Raw genomic sequence first — 25567 nt, 5'->3', positions numbered from 1 at the left:
ACCTTTCTTTTTTTTTTTTTTTTTGAGACAGAATCTTGCTCTGTCACCCAGGCTGGAGTACAGTAGCATGATCTCGGCTCACTGCAACCTCCGCCTCCTGGGCTCCAGCAATTCTTTTGCCTCAGTCTCCCAAGTAGCTGGGACTACAGGCGTGCACCACCACGTCTGGCTAATTTTTGTATTTTTTAGTAGAGATGGGGTTTCACCAGATTGGCCAGGCTGGTTTCAAACTCCTGACCTCGTGATCCGCCCACCTTGGCCTCCCAAAGTGCTGGGATTACAGGCGTGAGCCACCATGCCTGGCCCTATATGATCCTTTCTGTACTTTTGTATTCCCTGCAATTCAGTATGGGAGTTTGGTTATGCAGAATTCTCAAGGATGTTTACTATAATTGTGACAGAAGAAATCTATGTAAGCACTATCTCCTCCCAGGAAGCAGGGTAAATTAAGTAACTAGCATTTATTGACAAGCAAATATGAGTTAATATTTTAAAATAAAGTCTTGATTAATTCTTACAGACATTACCACAATTTATAAAATAGCATGCCTGCTTCAAAAGAGTAACTTGTTCAACAGTTGCAATTATTTAAGTGTCAGAGCAAGGATTTTAATGCAGGTCTAAATTTGAAATAGCCTTTACTTTCAAAATATTGCATATGCCGTCTCTAAAAATTTAGAGACAGACACTAGATATAAAAGAAAATAGAATGAAGTTTAACATGGTTATTTAAAAAAAAAAAAAAGCCTTTAGCAGAGCGATAAGAAGAAATAAAACACAACAAAAAAAGAACGTTGGGACCAATTTAAATGGAGATTATCTGATCTATTGTATGTTGAGCTATTTCTTTGGGAACATTAAAAGTACTTATAAAGTGACTGTTATTTTCTAAAAGAAAAACTTGGCACATTGTAAGTGTTCAGTAAGTGGTAGAAATTCTTATTAAGTCCTTACGTCTTTATGAAATTTTTCTGTCAAAAATTCCTTCTTTCTCCTTACATCTTCTTCTAGAAACTCTCTGATTTTCTTTAGACAAAGCTGAGTTAATTTGACTTTGTAACATATATTGTTAATGGACTGAAAACAACATAATTGTACTTTATATATATATCACATGAATGTAAGCACAACTTCTCCATTTATGTTCATATTCCTGGGCTAGCACTCATGAACACTCAATAAATATTTTAATGAATAATTCCTAAATCACTACCTCTAGCAGTAGCCTCTCACCCAGCTGTGAATTTTGTGTTTCCAACTGCCTCTAAGACATTTCTGCTTAGGCAGCAAGGTATCTGTGTAGCACAATGTTCCCAAACTATAATGTATGAAATAAACCTTTATGAAGGATGCCTCCCTCTCCCTACTAACAGTGACAGTAAACATGGCTAATACAATCGAGATTGGTAAGCGATTTCCCATAAAAATGTTCTTTGGTTTGCAAATGTGTTTTTCTCAAGAGTCCCCCAAATTTTAACCCCAAAAGCTCCCAGAAATGTTACCCAAAATGTATGCCGAAAGATGTTTACCCCTCTGCTAATAAGCATATGTTGTTTGTGCTGGTTTGTTTGCATACACTGAGATGAGTAACTCACCCAGAAGGGATTAACATCCTGTATGTCCCAAAATTGTAAACAACTTACATTACCCACTACATGAGAGTACTTTGAGTATAGTCAAACAAAGCATCAATGATGCCATTGAGAGTCAACACAAAAGTCCACACCTTGTTAAACAGGAATCTAGGATCATGGTTTGTCAGAAGTGTCCTGAGATGGTTAACTGAGGGTCACATACAGACCAGAAGACAACTCTAACTCTGTGTAGCATGCCTGCATGATGACATGCTGAATCCCAGGTTTATCTAGAACAGAGTATGAACAAATTCATTGTTCCAATGACCAAATTTGGACAGTTTTTCTCTTATTGTTTACCTTTCTTTTTGACTGAATTTTTCACTGATTTAATTTTACATTCCATCAGAGAACATTTGATATACTGGGTCCTGAAGACACAACTGTGATTGAGCTGCTGCTCTCTAGTTGGTGCTGGCCCCGTAGATAAGACAGAGAAGTAAACAGACAATCGTAAAATGAAACATCATTCGATGTACTTCACTATGTGATAATGCCACAGCTTGATCATTGCTATCATAGAAGTATTCAACCAGTCTCCAAATAATTCCTTGGAAATGTTTTTTTTACTCATCCTCTATGCCTAATTCCTATTTGCATTGTCACTGCTACTGCCCTTATTACTTATTCCTTTTCCTTATTCTCATCTTTCATTGGCATATTTTTTCATTTAATCAATGAATATTTATTAATATATACTAAAACCCAAGAGTATAACAATGAGCTAGGTACTGCCCTCTAGGACCTCCTGCTCCTTCAGACAGACAAGTAAATCAACAGCTATGGAACAAAAAGTGCCATGCGAAGGGTTTCACTATGTTTTAATCTTACTCTGATATATACTATCATAGAAGTGTTCAACAAGTCTCCTGATCTTTTTTTTTTTTTTTGAGATGGAGTCTCGCTCTGTCACCCAGGCTGGAGTGCAGGGGCGTGATCTTGGCTCAGTACAATCTCTGCCTCCCAGGTTCAAGCAATTGTCCTGCCTCAGCCTCCCAAGTAGCTAGGATTGCAGGCACACACCACCATGCCTGGCTAATTTTTGTATTTTTAGTAGAGGCAGGGTTTCAACATGTTGGCCAGGGTGATCTCGAACTCCTGACCTCAGGTGATTGGCCCGCCTTGGCCTCCCAAAGTGCTGGGATTACAGGCGTGAGCCACTGCACCTGGCCAAGTCTCCTAATCCTGTTAATTCTTTGTTGGAAAAATTCTTACTGAAACTTTGGTTCAATTCCCATTTTCATTGCTACTGCCATGAGCCTAGCCAAGCCCTTATTTCTAAATTGTTATCATAAAAGCCACCTCACTGTTCTCAAATTCCATGCTCACTTCCGAATCCTCCTTTACATACACTAATAAGTACTGGATTTACAGTGGTGACCAAAACTGAGTCCTTGTCCTTAGAGACACTGTCACCCTATGAAAATTAAATAAAGAATTTACAAATAAATATATAATTATATATTGCTATTGTTGCTATGAAGATAAAGAACAAAATTCCCTGAGAAAGAATAAATGGGAATCCGGATACAAAAGAGTTAGGAAAGTGATTTTTTGGGAAATGACAACAGAAAATGACAAAGTGGTATGAGAAAACTGAATAGGAGTTAACAAGGTGAAAATTAGGAGGAAAGACATTAAAAAACAAATGTATTAGCTTACATAAAGGTCCTGAGACAGGAGAGTTTGGTGTATTGGAGGAAAAGAAAGAAGTCAATTTGACAAACATTGAGTGTGATTAAAGAAACAGTGCTGATGGCAGTAATAGTGTCAGTGATAGTCATCATATAGTCAGCTGGAATGCCCCTTCTCTTCCTTGATGGCAACCTTCAAGTTCAAGGTCAAATAGTATCGTGCTACAGCTTTATCATATATGACATTCACCAGGGTTTGGCATGTTTCCTACACTTTATCTCTTTCCTTTTCACAATGGGTATTGAGACACGGATTAATTTTAATATCTTTATTTGAGTCATGAGGCAAGAAATTATTGGGGAAATAATCAGAATGAAAGTGTTGTTTTGTTTCAGGTATCTCGCTTTTTCCAAAAACTTTAATAAACCTACATGATAAAATTAATTAAGTATGAAATAACATATAATTAAAATAGTTCCCTCTCAATGTTGACCTTTCTGGTTCCCCACATCCCTGTTCCAAAGTCAATAATATTAACATTTTTTGTCTATCCTTCCAGAAATGTTCAATTTACAGTCAACTCTCTATATCTTGGGCATTGGTTCTAGGAACCTCTCTACATGTACTGATATCTGTGCTGTGGAGACAAAAGTAACTCCATCTTGGATACTAATCTGCCATGTTGACTTTGGATTAGCCCAAGTTTCATGAATATTTCCTGATTCCTATTTTATTTTCCATCCTTATTGTAAGAACTTGTACTTACTACAAATTCTGCCTTTGTGTTATTATCATACAAGTTATAGGCTATGATGAATATAGCATTCTTTTCTGTTCCAGAAGATTGGCTTTAATTGTCTTGCACAGAGGACATCCACCCTTTCCCTATGGTGTATAAGCCCTTGGTCTGAGGGTTAACAGGTGCACAGATCTACCTGTTTTGCTGCTGCCCAAGACCATACTTCCAACCATAAGTTCCCCAATAACCCACCCTTTAGTGACTCTGGATTTGTCTCCCTTCTTCTTTGGTTTCTCAGCTCTTTCTGCACATTTGGGGGTTGTTTTCCATATTGTGCATAATAGAACTCAAATGATAGAACAAATAATGCACAATATAGCACTTATGGTGTATTAGATTTGGCTACTGCCTTCTTTAGCATCCCTTTACCCCTGACTCACAGGCATTATATTGATGACTATGCTAATCCCTGAAGACCTGTCATTGCGAGAGTAACACCTGGATGCACTGTGTACCGTTCTCCAATGGATAGGATAGGTCATCAACCCGCAAAAGATACAAGGCCCATGGCTGGCTGTAAAGTTCCCAGGGATCACTTGGTTGGGTAAGACACATCTTATCCCAGGCATAGTCATTGACAAAATACAACAGTTTTCCACATCTAAGACAGTTAAACAGTTACAAATTTCCTAGGTCTTTTGGGATATTTACTTCACTTTTAACCCAATGTTTGTGTCCCCTATGCCAACTAGTAAAGAAGGAATCTAGTTTGTGCTAAGATAAAGAAGAAGAGAACACACTTGAGAAAGCTAAAATACTAGTGCCTCAGGCACAAGGCTTAGCGTCCCCCGTTCCTGGGATACCAATGTCTTTGGATGTGACCATAATTCCTGAGGGACCAGTTGGGCCCTCTGGCAAGTCCAGCATGGGACAACGGTTCCCTTAGGATTCTGGTCACAACAATGAAAGGATGCCAAAACCTACTATTCCCTGATGAAACAACCAGTCCTGGGGGTAGACAAAGCTTTATGACAAGTTGAACCCATAACTGTTGCTTTACTGGTAACAGTAAGAAGAGTTCTCCCTACTAAAGGCTGAATAGAAGTGTTGTTTGCTAGGTATGTATCAGCTACTGCTCAAGCCTCCACTTTACAAAAGTGGCATGCATACCTGTAACCTGTAGTGGCTTCTCTACAAGTCCCTTGGGGAATGAATTATACGCTATCTTAGGGCCAGTATACTAGGAGGCCAGTGCTGCCCTTCTTGTGAAACCCCCACAGCAGACACCTCTAATGGTAGCCAAAGGCATGGCCCCCTTTCCTGAAAACATTTGGTACTCAGATGGGTACAGCTGAGGTAACACTTGTGTATGGACAGAAGTCGCTGTACAACCACAGACAGATGCTATCTGGTTTGAGATGGGAGTTCAGCAAAGCAGACAATGGGCAGAACTCTGAGCTATATGGTTGATTTGTACCATGAGCCATGGCCTACAGTTATCTGTACAGACAGTTGGGCAATGTCTAATGGTCTTACAACTTGGTTTGCCCAATGGTCCAAGATGATTTGAATGTGCTCAAAAAACCCTTCCGGGGAGGTGCAAGGTGGAAAGGCTACAAGAACCCCTTGTAAGCCTAATTGTGTGTCATGTTTCACCATACCAGTCGGATTCACCTCCCATCACCATGAAGGCAGATATCCCAGCCAAAATTAGAACACTGGCTGCCTTGCAATCATCTGAGCTAGCTGATTGAATGCATAAACACAGTGGGCATTGCAGAGCAGTAGTGGGCTGGGAAATAGCAAAAAGAGAAGGATTGCTTCCTCACTATGCAGATTTAGTGGCAGCAGTAGCAGCAGTGCTTCCACCTGTGCCCTGCCATATCCCACTCCCACCATATCCCACGTAATCCTAGACAAATACATAAGACAGCTGCCCCTGTGAGAGACTGGCAATTAGACTACATTGGACCCCTGTCAGTAAGCTTTGGACAAAAGTATGCACTAGCATGTGTAGATATTGCCATGGGATTGTTGCAGGCCTTCCCTTATAAAAGGGCAAACAAAATAGTCATCATCAAGGCCTTGGAACAACTCACTGTCATGTGCGGATATCTTTGTTCCATTGATAGTGACTGAGGCACACATTTCACAGGACATGATGTCCAAGACTGGGCACGTGAAAAAGCTATAGACTAGATAATTCACTTGCCACATAATCCACAAACAGCAGAGTTGATTGAAAGGAAAAATGACATTTTGAAGACACAACTGTGAGCACTCTCACAATCCAATACCTGGCAAGGGTGGGCAAAGGTTTTGCCTCAAGCCATTAGCTGTCTTAATTCAGTTGAAATGAATATGAGTTTGGTGTTATACCAATGACTCAGGATCACCATAGAGGAGGGTCCATTTATCAGAGTTATAAAAAAGGCCCAACCAGATACATTTCTACTGGAGCTGATAGAGAACAATGGCAAATGTTATTTAGCACTCCCCAAGATCTCAAGCCAGGGGAGGGGATGCATCTCCCAGGTTATATAGAGTATTTAACCTCCAAATAGGGGCTGGACCAGGAACATCCCCCAGGTTGAATAGTATATTTCTTGCCAGAAGGTGAGGAATTCCCCAGTTGACTAAAGTGGTCTCCGTTGATTCTACTGGAGTCTGAGCTAAGACACTCCACACATGAAGACACTGGAACACAGACCTATTTAAAGGGCAGTCTGGTCAGCCATTTCACATGGTTCTTTGCCACTCCTGTAACTTTACAGATAATACAAGCACCTTCACCCCTAGGGTAACATGCTTGGTATGTACCTCCAGCCCATAATTGTTGGCTTGCCCTTGTCTTAAACAACAGAGACAGAAGAGCTGCCCTGCCAAGCACCTATACTAAACACTTGTATTTCCACCTGTACTCTTCTGTTTCTGTTGCTTCTTGGCTTTATGCCTCTTGTTTTAGACCCTGAGGAACATGGTGGTAAAAGGCATTATTAATTGTGTGTCTTGGCATAAATATCATCACCTGTTGTCATTTGTATTGTTGCCGCAGCCTCTGCTTACAAACAGAAAACAAATTGAAGTAATATGTCACCCACACCATCAAAATGACTGCATCCCTCACCCCTGTCAGAGGCTCAGGGACCACCATGGTAGAGGTGGGTGCATGAAATTGTAAGAGCTGAATTAGAGAGGTGGAGTATGGAGACAAACGTGACTCTATCTCAGATGCTAATCCACCATGTTGACTTCTGATTAGCTGCATTCCTGTGAATGTCTCCTTATTCCTACTTTATTTACTGCTCTTAGTGTAAGAACATCTACTTACTATAAATCCTACTTTTAGATCAAAGCAACCTTGATGTTACTGCACAAATTATAGGCTATGATGCACACAACATTTTTGCCTGTTCTGTAGTGTTGCCTTTAATTGTCTGTATGGAGCATATATACCCTTTTCTTATGGAATATACATCCTGGGGCCGGGGGCAACACGTACAAACATCTACCTATCTGGTTGCTTCCCAAGACCACACTTCCATTTTTAAGTTCCCCAGTAAATTACCTTTTACCAACAAATTGGATTTGTCTGCTTTGTTCTTTGGTTTCTCAGCTCCTTCTGCATTTGGGGGTTGTTCTGCATATAAGGTCCTTTCATGGAACACACACATACTCAGGTCCCACTGTGTGCCCTGCGGGACCTGTGAATACAAAAAGTCAACCCTCCACATGGCATCCCATGGAAAAAGATCCACATATACTGAGCCCATGAAGTGCAAACCCATGTTGTTCAAGGGTCAACTGTGTATATTTTATATGTCTAAGTGTAATATTTATTTTTATAAGATATATTTAATTTGTGTGATGTGAGTATAATGTCACTGAATATAATGTCACTCAACTTGCTTTTCCCTCACATAAAAAATTATCTGGGAGTTTATTCCATGTGACTTTATCTCATATTAATATGATATATGTATAATTCACTATATTCCAATGGAAAATATACAATTTTTAATCAATTCCTATTGATGGAATTAAGGTAATTTTCCCATTCTTTTGCTGTTAAAAATTATAGTCCAATAAAAAAATCATAATTTTTCCTCTCTCTAAAATTGTGATTCTGAAAGCCTGAATCACTATTTCTATCTTGTGCTGCTCACTAACCATTTCAAAATCTTAAAGCCTCAATTCATTTGATCAACATTTGGACAAGAAATTACATCTTACACATTTTTCTTAACCATGACCAGCCTAAGATTAGCCAAAAAAACCCCAAATTTTATACTAAAGGAATTCTACTTGATCGAGTCCTTTCTGTCAGCAGTTTCCTGTTTCTCTCATCTCAAATTTTGTTTATAATGACTAGTCTTATGTACTTAATCATTCATTTGTTCAATGCCTGAATTCCACCATTCAAATAATGCTTTATGAGCACAGAGACTTCACATGTTTTGCTCATTCCTCTATCTCAGGGTCTAGAGCAATGCCTGGCATATAGCAATTACTCAATACATATTTGTTAAATAAATGAAAAATTATTGCCATACGATAGGTTATAGTAATATAATGTTAATGAGAGATATTTATATATATATGTTATAACATAATAATTTTAATATGATTGCTAATATATATCATCTCATCACACCAATTCTATAAAATGAGCCTTATGATCTTTGTCCAAGCCATATGGAAACTGAAACTCATGAAGTTTGATAAATCACTAAATACCTCAAGTCAGTGAGTTAGAGAGCTGGTTTTAAACTTAGATCACTAAGAATCCAAAACTTCTGTGCTTTACTTTGCCCAACCCTATATCCCTAGAGTATGGTTTTTCTTTTTGAATTAATCCTTTCAACATCCAATATTTCTTTGGGCCCCAAAGGACAATAGATTCAAGAAAGGTCAGGTGCTACTGAGTAAGCGAAAGAAGAGGAGCTTCAGTGAGCCCAGAAACATCAGGGAGGTGGCGGCGGGGATAGAGGTGCAGCCCTTCAACTGGCCCTGAGGACAAAAAAGGCACGACTGGGAATAATTTTCTGAAAGCCAGGACAGGGAGCATGGCTAGTCCTCCTACTGTGCTCACTCACCTCTGACATGCCACCGACACACAAGGCAGCAGTGAGCTGGCTACAGCTTCAGCCATTAATAGCTCAACCAGAACAAGGAATAGGACTTCCCTGATTTCTCTTTTGGCTTTGCTGAAACAGAGAGAAAGCTCTTTGATTACATTTATGAAAGACGTGCATGAAGGGCATGCATGAAGTATGGATGTCAGGAAGAGCTGGACAAGGCACATGTTCTTGTTGGACACAGGTAAGGTTTTTTGCCAAGGACCTAATTTACCAGGGGCCACTCTCCAGGTTCAGTTGCTCAACTGGACAAGGTTTGAGCAGGGTTTGTGGGATACTTAATTTCATTCCTCTACTCACACTAGGAAGATCTCCTCAGTTCCTCTCCTCTCTAAGTCTGTTTTGTTTGCCTGTGTTATAAGGTAAGTGAGATCTAAGGCTGCAGAAAAAATAAATGATTCAGGATTTTTTTCCTAACTCTGTCCTGTAAAGCTTTCTAGGTTAGAAAAATTTTAGTAGCAGGAGCTTCCATAGGACATACACCCCTTCCAGGTCTTGATTTTCCTCTGATTAATTCAGGGAAGACTTGCCTCACTAGAACATTCATGAGGCAGAGGACATCAGGAGACACTACTTCTTTTTTTTTTTTTTTTTTTTTTTTTCGAGACGGAGTCTCTCTGTGTTGCCCAGGCTGGAGTGCAGTGGCGTGATCTCGGCTCACTGCAAGCTCCGCCTCCCGGGTTCACGCCATTCTCCCGCTTCAGCCTCCGGAATCCTGGCTAACACGGTGCAACCCTGTCTCTACTAAAAATACAAAAAAAAAATTAGCCTGGCGTAGTGGCGGGCGCCTGTAGGAGACACTACTTCTTTAGGGCAGTTCTACGGTTATAGAAGGCCTAGGAGAGTGGGTTTATATTCCCAGGACAGTTGCTCAGATGATTAGCAAATAGCTGCTCCTGGGGAAGTTCTAGAGGAACTGTCAAGGAGCCTGTGGGCTGGCCATGGGCCATCAACTTCTTTAGTGTCTCCCACACCAGAGACAGGTCACCAGCTCTTCTTCCCCAGTAGGTTCCAGAAGTTCTATAGGAAGCTCAGCAAGCCCTTTCATCTCTGCCATTCCTCCTCCACAATCCCCTCCATCAGCATCACACACAACACAGCCGTCATAAAATGGAGCTTCTAGTGAAAGTGGTTTTTGGTTTGTTTGTTTGTCTGTTTGTTTGTGAGATGGAGTCTTTCTCTGTCGCCCAGGCTGGAGTGCAGTAGTGTGATCTCAGCTCACTGCAACCTCCCCATCCTGGGCTCAAGCAACTCTCCTGTCTCAGTCTCCCAAGTAACTGGGTTTACAGGTGTCCACCACCGTGCCTGGCTAATTTTTGTATCTTTAGTAGAGACAGGGTTCGCCATGTTGACCAGGCTGGTCTTGAACTCCTGACCTCAAGTGATCCACCCGCCTCAGCCTCCCAAAGTGCTGGGATTACAGGCTTGAGACACCGCGCCTGTCCTGAAAGTCATTTTAGTAGATGTAGTTGGATATGAAATCCAATGGAAACTTAGGAATAATGAACTCTCTGAAATTCATGTATTTATTCTTACACTCATTCATCCAAAAATATACATAAATTGCTTAACATGGACAGGCATTGGGCTTCTCCCTATAAATAAAATAAGCAGTTTCTGGTCTGAAGGAGTTTACAAATTAAATTTAAAAATTCAGATATCAATAGATAACTGAAATACAACTGAATAACTAAAGAATTTTAAGAGCACACTGGAATAACCCTATCTGGAAGCATCACAGGGGAGACACATTTTAGTTTTTAAGGTGAAGGAAGAAGTCAGCTAGGAGGAGGAGGGGGCGTGTGCAACCACAGGTGATGTCATGAGCAAAGGTATAGGCAGGGATTAGCAAACTACAACTCATGGGCCAAATTTGTCCAGCCCTGTTTTATATGGCCCACAAGCTAAAGATGATTTTTACACTTTTTAAATTGTCAAAAATGTCAAAAGAGTGATAGTTTAGAGCATCCTAGAATTTATAGCATCCTAGAATCCTAGAATTATAGTATCCTAGAATTAACTAGCATCAAAAGTTAATAAAACTTTTGATGTCTATAAAGTTTTATTAAACTTTGCCATGCACATTTGCTTAGGTATTGTATATGTTTACATACTTAATTATATATTTGTATACCTATATTATATATGTTAAGTATCGTATATGTTATTTATTTGTGTGTGTGTGTGTGTGTGTGTGTGTGTGTGTGTGTGTCTAGGTATTGAATAGTTATGACAGAGATCACATGGTCCACAAGCATGAAATATTTTATGTCTGGCCTTTTACAGAAAAACTTTTCCAACTCCTGGTATAGAATAATGAAAAGAAGTAATTTGTTCAATAACAAACAAATACATTTATCCTCAGCATTGGTGAAGATTAAGGTACCTGAATGACAAAGGGACAAAAAAATGAGACCTAAGGAATATGTTGTATTCATATTGCATATCTTGCTAAAAATCCAGGTGTTGCTTTTATTATGTTTTTTCTGATTATGGTTTTCAATGCAGACTCTGCCTTTTACTGCCCATGTAAACAAGTTATCAAATTTTTAAAAAATTACATAATGTATCTAAACTTCAGTTCATTGGGTGGCAATAAGGGGAAGATAATAATACGGTCTAGATCACACAATTATCGTAAAAAGAATGTGAAAAAGGAAAAAGTAACATATATAACATAATTCTATTATGTATTAGGCAAATGCTACCAACATGAAGTCATAATTTTTATTTTTATTATTACTGCTTTTATTACTGCTATATAATATGTGTAGCTCATTGTAGAATGCTTGAAACCCCAGGAAGCAAAATTAAGGAGATAGTCCCATCTCTCTTTCTACCACTTGAAAGTGACTATTGCTAAAAATTTGCATATTGCTATGCACATATTGATGAGTTTGGAATTTTACATGTAAATCATATGTATTTTTGTGCTTTTTTCCATTTACTATTATATGGTGAGTATTATTCAATAGTGGTAATGTTCTTTAAAAATGACTTATATGTTTACATGACATTTCCTTAAATGCTTGGGTCACAATTGACCCAATCATTTGTAGATTATTGACACAATTTTGACACTATAATGATGTAACATTGAACACGTTTATATGTGAAATCAATGTGCCTTTTGCTTGTGTGTATGTGTGTGTGTAAAGAACACTTAAAACATGGATCTACTCACTTCAAAAAATTTTGAGTACACAGTACTGTATTGTTAACTATAGGTACCATGTTGTACAGCAGATCTCTAGAACTTATTCATCTTGCCGAACCGAAACTTTATACCCTTGGAAAGCAACTCCTGACTTTTACCCTCTCCCCAGAACCTAATATGCACCACTCTACATTCATTTTCTGTAAGTTGGATTATTTTAGATACCTCATATAAGTGGAATCATGCACTGTCCTTCAATGACTGGCTTGTTTCACCTAGTATAATCCTCTCCATATTTATCCCTGTTGTTGCATATAGCAGAATTTCTTCTTTTAAGGCTAAATAATATTCCATTGTAGTTATATAGCACATTTTCTTTATTCACTAATCTGTCAGTGAATGTTTAGGTTGTTTTCATATCTTGGCTATTGTGAACAATGTTGCAGTGAGCATGGGAGTGCACATATCACTTCAAAATCCTGATATCAGTTCCCTTGGATATATTCCCAGAAGCAGGATTGTTGGGTCTATTTTTAATTTCTAGAGGATCCTCCATAGTTTTTTTTCCGCGGTGGCTGCAACATGTTACATTCCCACCAACAGTGCACAAGGGTTCAAATGTCTCTACATCTTTGCTAAAACTTGCTTTGTTTTGTTTCTTTGTTTTTGCCTGTGGGTTTATTTATTTGATAATAGCCATCCTGACAGGTGTGAGGTGATAACTCACTCTGGTTCGGATTGGCATTTCCCTGATGACTACTGATGTTGAACATCTTTTCATTGCCTGTTGGCCATTTGTATGTCTTCTTAAAGAAATATTGATTCAAGTCTTCTGTCCATTTTAAAATCAGCTTACTTATTTTCTTGGCTACTGAGTTGTAGGCATTTATTATATATTTTGGATATTAACCTCTTTTCAGATACATGTTTTGCAAATATTTACTTACATTCTGTAGGTTGTCTCTTTACTCTATTGACTTTGCTACATAGAAGCTTTTTAGCTTGATGTCCCACTTGCTTAATTTTGCTTTTATTGTTTGTGCTTTTGGTGCCATATCCAAAAAATTGTTACAAGACCCAATGTCATAAAGCTATTTCTCTATGTTTTTTTCCAGGAGTTTTGTAGTTTCAGTTCTTTTTTTTTTTTTTTTTTTTTTTTTTTTTTTTTGAGATTAAGTTTCATTCTTGCTGCCCAGGCTGGAGTTCAATGGGGCAATCTCGGCTCACCACAACCTCTGCCTCCCAGGTTCAAGCGATTCTCCTGGCTCAGCCTCCCAAATAGCTGGGATTACAGGCGTATGCTACCACACCTGGCTAATTTTTGTGTATTTAGGAGAGACAGGGTTTTGCCATATTGGCCAGGCTGGTCTTGAACTCCTGGCCTCAGGTGATCTGCCTGCCTTGACCACCCAAAGCACTGGGGAGTTTCAGTTCTTACATTTACATTTTTAATTCATTTTGAGTTGATTATTGTGTGTGGTATAATAAAAGGTAAAAGAAAATTTCACGGTTTTGCATATGAATATTCAGTTTTTCCAAAATCATTTGTTAAAAAGATTACCCTTTTCTCGATTATGTGTTCTTGGAACACTTGTTGAACATCAGTTGACCGTGTATGTGTGAATTTATTTCTGGTTTCTCATTTCCACTGATCTATGTTGGCTTTTATGCCCCCTCTACCTAAATTTCTACTCTTTGAAAATCTGTGGGAATCTTTTGCCATATATCTTAAGACATTTTCTTATTTTAATGTTATTTCTTTTTTAATTTTGTATTTTTACGTTTAAAATCATTTAATTTTTACTTGGGCTAATCAATCATCTTTTTTCTTCAGGAATTTTGTTAGAAATTTAGAAAGACCACAAACATATGTAAAAAAATATAAACATATTTTCTTCACACTCAACTAGAGCTTAATTTCAACATTTAAATCATCATCTATATTGAATGTAATTATTTATGATAAATGGTGAGAGTTTAACTGGGCTTGTTTTTGCATTGCTCCAGAGCTCTTTATTGTATTTTTCTTGTATATATACTATTTTTGGCCTTCATTATGTTTCCATGTCTTGTCTAATACAAATATAGTATACTTAAAGCATGTGTAGAGATATTATAAAATATTTTCATGTTATAAATAATGTGATAAACTATAAAATAATGTTCCAAAGTATTTTTACATATGGTCACAAACATAGAATTTTTTTATTTTGCAATTACTTTAAAGTTTTAATAATTTGACAAAAATTTATATTTTCATAAAACTATTTCTCTAGTCATAAACACAATATGACACGAAATTTGTTCAAGATTAGATTATGACATTTCATAAGGGTTTTGATTATTTTAAATAGGATACTAATTATTTCCTGATACATTTATTTCAAAATTTTTTTATTGATAACATGAAATTTATTTTGCAACTGCTTTTTCCTTGCATACAAGAAAAATATTAATTCTTAAAATACATTGTATGATTAGTCAACTCATTGAACAAGTTTTCTGTCATTGAACAAGTTTTCTGTCATTGAACAACTTTTCTTCTGAAAGTAATGATAATTGTCTATTCCTTTTTTTTTCTTTTCTTGGAGACAGAGCCTTGCTCTGTCGCCCAGGCTGTGCAGTGGCACGATCTTGGCTCACTGCAACCTCCTCCTCCTGGATTCAAGCAATTCTCCTGCCTCAGCCTCCCGAGTAGCTGGGACTGCAGGCTCATGCCGCCACGCCTGGCTAATTTTTTTGTATTTTCAGTAGAGACGGATTTCACCGTGTTGCCCAGGCTGGTTTTGAACTCCTGAGCTCAGGCAATCCACCTGCCTCGGCCTCCCAAAGTGCTAGGATTACAGGGGTGAGCCACCATGCCCAGTCCTTCTGTTTTCTTTTCCAATGTTGATGCCTTGTTTATTATTCTCGTCATATTATTTTGGCCAGAATTTTTAAACCAATAATGGCATTAGAATTTCAACAATATCTATGATCTTCAGAATATCTATAAACCCCCAAAAATTATATGCAAAATTTCACACATATGTACATTTGGGAGGAGAAAGAGTTCATAACTGCTGTCAGATTGTAAAAGTGTTCCATAGTCCCCAAATTCTCAGAACCATTGCTCTATTATTATACTACTAATCTCAGAATTGGCTATTGTTTATATAATATTCAGGATTCATTAAGAAAGTTTTCTCTTCAAAAGTTATAAAACTTTGCTGTGTTGGATTTTTTTTAGAGATAAATGTTGAACTTTCAAACAATTTTAGGATTTAATGAGGTTAACTTTTTTTATTGAAATGTTGATGAGATAAATTATATTTGATTATTTCTTAATTACAAATCATATTTGTATTCCTATAATAAATCCTACTTGGCCATACTATATATGTATGTAACTATATATGTTTTGGGTTTAAAATGATTGCATTTTATTTCTTAATTTTGCATTTATATTCACAAGTCAGATTGGTCTTTTGGCTTATTTGTGTGTATATTATATTTGCTGCTTTGAAAACAGGTATAGGTAATTGTCATAATATTAATTGGAAAACACTGCATCTTTTTCTTTGTCCTGAAACAGTTCATCTAAAGATAAATCACAAGATTTACCTGTTCTCTGAAGGAATAAATTACCTCATTCATTTTATCCTGGTTAATGAGCATTTGCATTACAATCTTTTGATAAAATTACTTCAAACCACTCATTTTTACCTGTTTTATTCAAGGCTAAACTTCACCTACTACTAGAAAGCTATTTCATTTTAAAAATCAGACATTTATTAATGTAGTAGTATTTGCTTATAATTTTTAAAGTTTCATTCCATATCTGAGATTATTTTACATATTTTATTCCTAAATTACATACTTTTGTTTTCTCTATTATTTCTTCATTAGATTTTCCAACAATTTTTTTTTTTTAAGAAGGTAAAAGACTTGTTTACTGAAAACTACAAAACACCAAATAAAGAAATTAAAGAACACAAACAAATGCAAAGACATCTCATGTTCACAGATTGGAAGATAATATTATAAAAATGTCCCTATTACCCAATGAGACCTATAGAGTCAATAAAATTTCTATTAAAATCCTAAAGGTTTCTTTTTTTTCAGAAATAGACAAAATAATTTTATATTTCATATGGAACCATAAAAGATTACAAATAACCAAATCAATCTGGAGAAAGAAGGATGAAGTTGGAAACATCATACCACCTGCTTTCAAAATACCTTACAAAGCTACAGTAATCAAAACAGTATGGTATTGCATAAAGGCAATCATATAGACTAATAGAACACAATATAAAATACAGAAATAAATCCATGTATATATGATCAACTGATATTCAACAAAGGTGCCATGAACACTCTTATTTTCAACTATTATCATGTCCATTTCTAACTGTATATACTATTTCTACATACATTTCTAACTGTAATTAGATATACATTTCCAACTCAAACAATTTTTTACTTAATATTTTGAATGGCCAAATCTCAGATTTATCAGTTTTAACTTTTTGAAATTAATTTCTGCTTTTAATTCTGTTTTCTCTTTCTGTGTCTATTTCATTTTCTAAGTTGATTTGAAGAGCAATTTAATTCATTTTTATTGTTTCTTATGTGATAAGATAAAATTATTCTCATTCGAATTCATACAAACCTGAATCTACTATATTTTGTCATATGTGTGTTCAGCAGAAATCTATCGTTCTTCTGAATTCTTTTATCTTTTTTTTTTTTTTTTTGGTATATAGCCTAAAAGGTGTTTTGATTGTGACTTGTGTGGCTTTGTGGGTTTGAGTCTTCTTTTTTATTTCTTTTCTATCTGCAAACTTAAAGCTTTCTCTACCCTCAAAGTTAAAAGGAAACTAGAACAATGATTAAGATATGAATGAGTATCTTTTTTTGCAACGGGTTTGCCGCCAGAACACAGGTGTCGTGAAAACTACCCCTAAAAGCCAAAATGGGAAAGGAAAAGACTCATATCAACATTGTCATCATTGGACACGTAGATTCGGGCAAGTCCACCACTACTGGCCATCTGATTTACAAATGCAGTGGCATCGACAAAAGAACCATTGAAAATTTTGAGAAGGAGGCTGCTGAGATGGGAAAGGGCTCCTTCAAGTATGCCTGGGTCTTGGATAAACTGAAAGCTGAGCGGGAACGTGGTATCACCATTGATATCTCCTTGTGGAAATTTGAGACCAGCAAGTATTATGTGACTATCGTTGATGCCCCAGGACACAGAGACTTCATCAAAAACATGATTACAGGGACATCTCAGGCTGACTGTGCTGTCCTGATTGTTGCTGCTGGTGTTGGTGAATTTGAAGCTGGTATCTCCAAGAATGGGCAGACCTGAGAGCATGCTCTTCTGGCTTACACGCTGGGTGTGAAACAACTAATTGTTGGTGTTAACAAAATGGATTCCACTGAACCACCCTACAGCCAGAAGAGATATGAGGAAATTGTTAAGGAAGTCAGCACTTACATTAAGAAAATTGGCTACAACCCCGACACAGTAGCATTTGTGCCAATTTCTGGTTGGAATGGTGACAACATCCTGGAGCCAAGTGCTAACATACCTTGGTTCAAGGGATGGAAGGTCACCCGTAAGGATGGCAATGCCAGTGGAACCACGCTGCTTGAGGCTCTGGACTGTATCCTACCACCAACTCGTCCAACTGACAAGCCCTTGCACCTGCCTCTCCAGGATGTCTACAAAATTGGTGGTATTGGTACTGCTCCTGTTGGCCAAGTGGAGACTGGTGTTCTCAAACCCGGTATGGTGGTCACCTTGGCTCCAGTCAATGTTACAACCAAAGTAAAATCTGTCAAAATGCACCATGAAGCTTTGAGTGAAGCTCTTCCTGGGGACAATGTGGGCTTCAATGTCAAGAATGTGTCTGTCAAAGATGTTCGTCGTGGCAACGTTGCTGGTGACAGCAAAAATGACCCACTAATGGAAGCAGCTGGCTTCACTGCTCAGGTGATTATCCTGAACCATCCAGGCCAAATAAGTGCTGGCTATGCCCCTGTATTGGATTGCCACATGGCTCACATTGCATGCAAGTTTGCTGAGCTGAAGGAAAAATTGATCGCCGTTCCGGTAAAAAAAACTGGAAAATGGCCCTAAATTCTTGAAGTCTGGTGATGCTGCCATTGTTGATATGGTTCTTGGCAAGCCCATGTGTGTTGAGAGCTTCTCAGACTATCCAACTTTGGGTCGCTTTGCTGTTCGTGATATGAGGCAGACAGTTGCGGTGGGTGTCATCAAAGCAGTGGACAAGAAGGCTGCTGGAGCTGGCAAGGTCACCAAGTCTGTCCAGAAAGCTCAGAAGGCTAAATGAATATTATCCCTAATACCTGCCACCCTATTCCTAATCAGTGGTGGAAGAACGGTCTCAGAACTGTTTGTTTCAATTGGCCATTTAAGTTTAGTAGCAAAAGACTGGTTAATGATAACAACGCATCGTAAAACCTTCAGAAGGAAAGGAGAATGTTTTGTGGACCACTCTGGTTTTCTTTTTTGCGTGTGGCAGTTTTAAGTTATTAGTAACTCAGTAATTTTAAAATCAGTACTTTTTAATGGAAACAACTTGACCAAAAATTTGTCACAGAATTTTGAGCCCCATTAAAAAAGTTTAATGAGAAAAAAAAAAAGATATGACTGAGTATATTTCCATACATTTTTTGTATAGTAAGAACTACTTTAAGTTTAAAATTATTAGCTCAATAATTTTTACTTTTTGCTAGCATTTTGTCTATCATTTCTCTACTTTGATCTGCCATTCTATGTTCCTAGAAATTTATCTATTTTTATTTCCAGAATTTTTAATTTATTCCATAATTTTTATCATTTCATAGTATTCCTCAATTTCTCAAACATTCTCTTAATTCAGTTTCCTTCAGTATCCAAGACTGGTTTTCACAGTCTTTTAATTTCCTTATGACATTTTTTTATTTCCAGGTGTATTTTTCTTACAGCATATTGAACAGGTTTATGACTACCTATTCAATAGTATTTTATTTTATGTTGTTGGTAGTACAGTTTACAGATGTTTACGTTTCTCCTATTACTTACTTTTTTTTTTTCAGAAGGGGGCCATCTCCTTTGATAGCTTAGATATGTCCCATTAGTTTAAATTGTTATGTTCCTATCTCCCATGACTTCACTCTGTTTATTCTGAAGTACAAAAGTCTAGAATGTCTTATAATAAAACAGTAGTTTCTAATTGATATGCTGTGTTTACCAATATCATTGATCCTTTCGTTTTATTCAAAATTGTATAGGTTTGTGTGTGTGTGTGTTTATGTGAATGTGTGTGTGTGAGAGAGAGAGGGAGAAAAAGAGAGCTTGAGCAATTACAGTTGCTAAAATCTCCAATATTTTCCTCACAATTATAAATTTTGTTTCTTTTTTCACTTGTTAGTGCCACAGAGCAGTCCAATTTCAGTGTGATAAGTATTATTTTAAGAAATAATTTTTTTCTGCATAGATTCTGCAATGTTTTTAATATATTCTTGAAAACCATATTGTTCACGGGGGCACACTGGTTGTTAGTCATTCTTTGATTTTGCCTGTTGCTTCATGAGTTCTTGCTATTATCTAATTGATTTGTTTGCTTAATAACATCTTCATTATCTTTCTTACTATTTATTATTCCAGCTCCATTTGTTTGGCTCAGTTTTTCAGGGACATTAATTATTTGTTACATTGTTTTCTGCTTTTTTAAGTTTTATCTCATTTTCATCTATTTCTCCATTTTCTGCATCTTATGGGAGAGCACTTCAAGCCTTTCCACGTAAATTTTCTATTTTAGGCAGAGTCAGAGTCAAATCCAAGGTTTATTGTTCTCAGTAAAAATTTTGTTTTTGCTATTGCAGTTCACTTTCATTACAATATTTTCCTAATTACACATAGCACCCTGTTTGTACCTACATTTTTTTAAGGACTGCCCAAAATCTAATTTTATTTTTGCATTCTTTATAAATAAAAAGCAACCAATAACCATTTTCCTCTTAGATCCAACTTCAATGACCATATTTTCAGGAACTACTGAAAGATTTCAAGTATGTTGTTTGTAAGGAATAGTTTATAATTACTGAATTTTACATTTTTGCTTAATATACAAAATTTTTGCTTAATGTATTAAGCATATTTTTGCTTAATATGTTTTGTAAACTATAGTTAACTCTTGGAATGTCTAAAATAAGCTACCTTTATTTTCATTAATAAAAATGAGTAATTTAAAATTTTATGCACATGTAACATTTTAAATATACAATTTCCTTAACATAAGGTAAAACAGTCTTAGGCAGGCTGCCACTGGGATTTTTTTTTTTTTTTTTTTTTTTTTTTTAATTAGAGGCAAGGTCTTGCTATGTTGCCCAGGTTGATCTCGAACTCCTGGGCTCAAGTGATCCTCCCATCTCAGCCTCTCAAAATGTTGAGATTACAGGTGTGAGCCACCACACCTGACCTGGGAATTTTTTTAATGTATGTGGTAATACACAGGTGTAGATCACATTTAGTTTATGACCAAGTTAATTAATAAGTCAAAGAACACGTAAAATTTAAGAACAAATAGACCAGTTGTGGTGGCTCACGACTATAATCCCAGCACTTTGGGAGGCCGAGGCGGGTGGATCACCCGAGGCCAGGAGTTCTAGACCAGCCTGGCCAACATGGCAAAACCCTGTCTCTATTAAAAACACAAAAATTAGCCAGGCATGGTGGGACACCTGTGATCCCAGCTACCTCGGAGGCTGAGGCATGAGATCGCTTAAACTTGGTGGGCAGAAGTTGCAGCGAGCCAAGACTGTACCGCTGCACTCCAGCCTGGGCAACAGACCGAGTCTCTATCTCAAAAAAAAAAAAAAGAAAAAAAAAGGTACAAATAGATCTTTGAAAAAGTTCTGACATTTATTTACGTCTGGACAAACAAATAAGTGGGAAGACTCATCAGTATAAACCTCTTTTAATTTTAGTCTTTATCATTAAAATTGCCTAAGTTCTTGGAACACAGAAAAAACAAATTTGAATGCATTTGTAACAGTTTAATAATTTATATGTCTCATTCTGATCTTTTAATGGAATGTTTTAAAGCCAAAGCATAATTTACTGCAAAGATAAATTAGAAAAGGCAAATAAACTTTTGAATAATATGTTATAATGACCTGGACAAAATTGATTATTAGCTAGTAATACAATTATTAGCACATGCAACAGATTGAAAAATTAAATCCTATACTACATACTCTTAAGTATTTTGTCAAACATGAGATATATTTAAATGTTTCTATCAATTGCATTCCTTTTGCCACATATATTAGTTTTTATTTAAAACACGAAAACAATTATCTTTCCTCCAGATTCTCATGTTAATCAGTGCAAAACATTGCAATTTTAGTAAAAATTATTTATTACAATGTTATTTTAGAAAGGCTTATTCCTCAAACTATTGAACATGTACTTAAAAGACGGCCAAATTATGAGAACGATCAACTTCAATGGCTTCCTCTACGCCCAACTTGGCTTCTCCATGTCCTTCCTGTGACTCATCAAGAGAGACCAGGACCTCATTTATGCCACTTGCAGAAGTTTCTCATGATATATCATTATCTTGAAAATTTAGACTTTTAATAGCTTATTTCATTTTTTTCATTGTGTTCTCCTCTTCCTAGCAGCTTTTTAATTTTCACATTCCTTTTGGTTTTCAATGTAGAAAACAACCTTAGTTTGTTCTTTGCTCATACTAGGAGTGTTTTTCAAGAGATTCAGAAAAACTCCACCCATTGTTCTTTGACGACCATTCATTATAAAGAGGACATTTCGTTCTACTTCAGCAGTTTCCATCAGATGTTCAATTGCCTTTTGTTCCCAATAATCCTCACTACTTGAGCCATCAGATCTTTCTTTGGTTCCTGTAACCCGAATGAAATTTCATTAGCCACTTTCTCTTGAGAATCTTCCTTTGTAGTCTCATATCGACCTTTATAGTTCATTTCTGGTTCTAGTCTGTTCCCTAGCCTGTCTTTTACAGGTCATTTCCTTTTGAGATGACCTAGCTCCTTTTCCTCTTCCTTTGATCCCATTTTTGTTTGTTTGTTTGTTTTTTGTTTTTTTGCCACCATGCATATATTCAGCTAGTTTCTCGTCTAGTCCTTTTATATGCTCTTGAGATTCCCTCTTAAGTTTCTTAGCAAGCAAACAATCGTAGGTCTTGAACTGTCCGCTTCTGTCAATAGCGCCCTCCATTCCCAAGATACCAACTTTAGTGGCCACTGAATCTTAATTCTGTTCCTGCAGTACAGCACCCCACATATTATTAATCTTCTTTGCTCCAGAAACAGGTGGTTTCTGACTGCTCTTGGCCAAACTGAAAAGACTCTGGTTTGGGAGGAGGGTTAAAACATTTCTGTCACTTACGCTTCCAAAGACAGCTATCATCGTCTGAATTAGAAAAACTCTCTTCACTTGAATCCACACTTTCAACAACTAGGTAACATGATACTGGTGCACATGCAGTTGCCCTGCTCTGGAAGGCCCTCATAAGCACTGTCCCCGCCTAGCACTTTCCACACTTGCTGCGGCCTGTCGCTGGGTGCCGCCCTTATGTCAGAATCTGAGTCATGTCGGAAAGCTGCCCATCTTCCATGTAGCCGGCCTCCAACACCCTCTTCCCGCGGTGCCTGTTCCTATATTTTAGCCATCTTTATTTTCATCTCTGTTGCCTAGAAAGTCTTTAAACACTATGTTATGTGTTCCTGTGCCCCTTTAAGGTACTATATATTTCTGCATTTTGACTTTCATTGTGATGTGTTATAATTGATTATTTAAATATTTTCTCTATTACATTCTAAGCTTCAGTGAATAATCAATCATTGTATCATCAGTGCTGTCATAGAAATTGAAGAAATACAGAGTTTCCTTTCATATTATTTAAGATCATATCTCTTGTTTCATAACTTTTTATCCATGAATGTTTTCCTTTGAAACTTCATTCTAATGTTTCCTATATTTTTTATAGATTTTTTTTTTGTGTGTGTGGAAATCTGTTTTTTCCAATTTTCCTGTTCTTGAAAGAGAAGTAGTGGGAATCTCCTTGGACACACTCACTTTCCACAGAGTTGTAGTATAATACTCCTCTCAGATCTTAATTTTGAGAGTCAGTGGATTATGTAGGTACTAAGAATCAGTTGTCAATTATAGATATGCTGGACCAAAGAGGAAACTGCTAACATTGTTTTCCATAGTCTGATTTGGCAAGAAAGAATAAGTATTATGTGATTTGAAGTAGTCTACAATTCTTACATTGAGTGAGAGGGGAAGTGCATTAAAACAACCACACCCTGTAAACATTATTCTCACTCATCCCTTCACCTCTATTTTTTCTACTTAGAATAACTTCAAAATAAAATATGATACAATATACATTTTTCACTGCATACCCTGTCAATTTTTTTGGAACTGGAGTCCCTAAATGCATACAGAAAGATTAGTAATAGTTTTGACAGCAGATGAAGATGAAAACAATATGTCTTTGATGAAGGCCAATATATAACAGGTATAAATAGAAACTTTCTACTGTTTTCTCATCTTACTTTGCTCCATTGCCTCAGGATCCCTTTCACTTAACCCTATTACAAAAGAATTAAGGGTGCAGAAGAAAACGAGTGTGTGTGAACAAGATCAGATTTGTTTTAGTAAATATGCTAACAAGATAAAAAAATGGAACATAAAAGAGAGGAGAAAGGTGACCTATGGCTCATTTCAGTGCTTAGGCTCTGACCACTCTTTATTGCGTCTTTATTCTTAGCCAACACAAGACCCTTCCTCTTCCAGCTGAGGTGCTGACCTTGCCTCTATCACTGACAGTAAGAGAAAATCTGAAAAACAGATTGAAAATCTGACTTCCAATCAAGAATTCCTCTCCAGGACCACAGTTGGGGATTTATGCCTATACTTATGGCTACAGGAAACCGGACAGAAATAAGTGAATTTATCCCCATGAGCTTCTCTTCCCTGCCTACTGAAATACAGTCATTGCTCTTTCTGACATTTCTAACCATCTACCTGGTCACTCTGATGGGAAAGAGCCTCATTATTCTGGTTACCCTAGCCGACCCCATGATACACAGCCAGCCCCATGTACTTCTTCCTCAGACACTTATCCTTCCTGGAGATTGGCTTCAACCTAGTCATTGTGGCCAAAATGCTGGGGACCCTGCTTGCCCAGGACACAACCATCTCCTTCCTTGGCTGTGCCACTCAGATGTATTTCTTTTTCTTCTTTGGGGTGGCTGAATGCTTCGTCCTGGCTACCATGGCATATGACCGCTATGTGAACATCTGAAGTCCCTTGCACTACCCAGTCATCATGAACCAAAGGGCACGGGCCAAACTGGCTGCTGCTTCCTGGTTCCCAGGCTTTCCTGTAGCTACTGTGCAGACCACGTGGCTCTTCAGCTTTCCATTCTGTGGCACCAACAAGGTGAACCACTTCTTCTGTGACAGCCCACCTGTGCTGAAGCTGGTCTGTGTAGACACAGCACTGTTTGAGATCTACACCATCACTGGAACCATTCTGGTGGTCATGATCCCCTGCTTGCTGATCTTGTGTTCCTACACTCTCATTGCTGCTGCCATCCTCAAGATCCCATCAGCTAAAGGGAAACATAAAGCCTTCTCTATGTGATCCTCACATCTCCTTGTTGTCTCTCTTTTCTATATATCATTAAACCTCACATATTTTCAGCCTAAATGAAATAATTCTCCTGAAAGCAAAAAGCTGCTATCATTGTCCTACACTGTTGTGACTCCCATGTTGAACCCCATTATCTACAGCCTGAGAAATAACGAGGTGAAGAATGCCTTCAGCAGGATGGTCTGCAAGACCCTAGCCCTCAGAAAATGTATCCCATAGACCTTAGGAAGTAAGGCTAAATTCTACTGAATAACAATTAGTTTCATGTTTGGGACACCTCTCTGCCTCTCTTCACATATCTATTGGAATGAAACTCAGCTATTGAAATGGCTATTGGAAAACTTGGTGGAGAGAAGAGAGCCCAGTGTTGATGTAAACCTGTCATTATCATCTTCCAGATTCCTTTACCTACCCATCATAGACTTAAACTGTTTTTCTTATTGGTGCAATTGGCACTTTGACACTTCTGTGGCCAAACCATTCGAGACACTCACTTTGCTAATGAGCACAAATGTGAATATATTGTGGACAATATGAAACTACTTGTAATATGACCT

General features: G+C 37.3%; 1 protein-coding gene, 1 long non-coding RNA gene and 1 pseudogene across 3 annotated transcripts in view; 2 read left to right on the top strand and 1 right to left on the bottom strand.

Moving 5' to 3' along the window:
• LOC139357520 (uncharacterized) overlaps window positions 1-25567 on the bottom strand; it is a 140160-nt gene that overhangs the window by 20229 nt on the left and 94364 nt on the right. Inside the window, exon 4 of one of the 2 annotated variants that reach the window (XR_011610878.1) lies at window positions 21676-22227. The exons of the other annotated variant lie outside the window; for it this stretch is intronic. This is a non-coding gene — a long non-coding RNA (uncharacterized lncRNA). Of the gene's footprint in view, window positions 1-21675; window positions 22228-25567 lie in introns of those variants that run through there. 2 annotated transcript variants of the gene reach the window in all.
• Window positions 17212-18851, top strand: LOC105488714 (putative elongation factor 1-alpha-like 3; annotated as a pseudogene).
• Window positions 24272-25229, top strand: LOC105488713 (olfactory receptor family 10 subfamily A member 5). Its single transcript, XM_011753037.3, is given in 2 exon segments — window positions 24272-24445; window positions 24447-25229. Coding segments are annotated over 2 exon segments (957 nt in total).

Source organism: Macaca nemestrina, chromosome 12, assembly GCF_043159975.1.
Source record: "Macaca nemestrina isolate mMacNem1 chromosome 12, mMacNem.hap1, whole genome shotgun sequence".
Lineage (NCBI taxonomy): Eukaryota > Metazoa > Chordata > Mammalia > Primates > Cercopithecidae > Macaca > Macaca nemestrina.
Note: the sequence above shows the minus strand (reverse complement) of the source record. Positions and strands in the feature narration are given on the sequence as shown.